This window comes from Etheostoma spectabile, chromosome 3 (assembly GCF_008692095.1).
Source record: "Etheostoma spectabile isolate EspeVRDwgs_2016 chromosome 3, UIUC_Espe_1.0, whole genome shotgun sequence".
NCBI lineage: Eukaryota > Metazoa > Chordata > Actinopteri > Perciformes > Percidae > Etheostoma > Etheostoma spectabile.
The window spans coordinates 24631564-24632591 of NC_045735.1; the positions used below are offsets into that span (position 1 = coordinate 24631564).

Below are 1028 nucleotides of genomic sequence, written 5' to 3' on the forward strand. Positions count from 1 at the left end.
TTAGCAGCAGACTCTTGTATTTCTGTTTATTTTAAGTTGCCCCTTCTTTGTTGATCACTGGTAGCACCATCTTTACCCACAAATATGAGAAGCAATGACTCTAAGTGACATCTCCACCCTGAGGCCTTTGATTTCCTTTCTTTTCATGGTGGGGCGTCAGTCAGGGGCTTCTCTTGTGATTGTTTTTTTTCCCTTAATTCTTTCCATCGTTTCTCACTATTTTCATTTGGCAACAGAACAAAACAAAAGTGCGGTAAACATCTTGATTGTGAAGCACCAGCAAAGTGTCAGCCTTCACCAAGGTGTGACAGAGCCGGCTAAAGCTTGGAATGACTGGGTGAAGGGGGGGCGGAGGAAGAGGAGCTGGAGGAGGTAAAGAGTGAGAGGTTTGGGAGAGGAGGCAGCGGGTCTCATTGCTGGATTCGACGCAGTGACTGCACCTGGAAGGACTGAGCATGGGAGCCCCACTCTCTGTAATGTTTGTACTCGCCGCCATGACGATCACACTCCATGATGTACTGGTAACCACGGTAACCTGGAAACTGGTAGCACACCCAGCTGGACATGGAGCAAAGGAAAGCAGTGATTAATGATTTAAAATAGCCACACTTCAAAACTATTTGAGAAGAAGGCAGAAGTTAATTACTGTTGGTTTCTTTTAAGAAGCACTCCAGTCAAACAGTAAAATATCAAAGGTAGAGAGACAATATCAGGTTAGGGTAGTCATAAACGGATCCATTTTGACAAGACATGCAACTACCTATGTTGGAGTTGATTACAATCAGATTAGTCAAGTAAATAAGACTGAAATGGGAACAACTGTCAACCATGTTTTTCCGTAAAGATCCAGTGTTTAATGTAATTAGTTGTTCATTATCAAAATCTGTGTTGCCCATTCACAAACTTGTCCTTTTCATGAACATTTACCACCACCATTGATTCCAAGTTTTCCCATACATTTGCATTTACATGAACTGGGGTAGACGCCATTTTTAAAATAATGGTAGGGGACATGTTGAGACACTAAC

At 42.4% G+C, this 1028-nt stretch overlaps 1 protein-coding gene across 1 annotated transcript in view; it reads right to left on the reverse strand.

Moving 5' to 3' along the window:
• cryba1a (crystallin, beta A1a) overlaps window positions 1-1028 on the reverse strand; it is a 3142-nt gene continuing 2114 nt past the window's right edge. The window contains exon 6 of the mRNA XM_032510312.1: window positions 1-558. Within this exon, the coding sequence (XP_032366203.1) occupies window positions 411-558 (148 nt within the window). The 3' untranslated portion in view covers window positions 1-410. The remainder of the gene's footprint in view (window positions 559-1028) is intronic.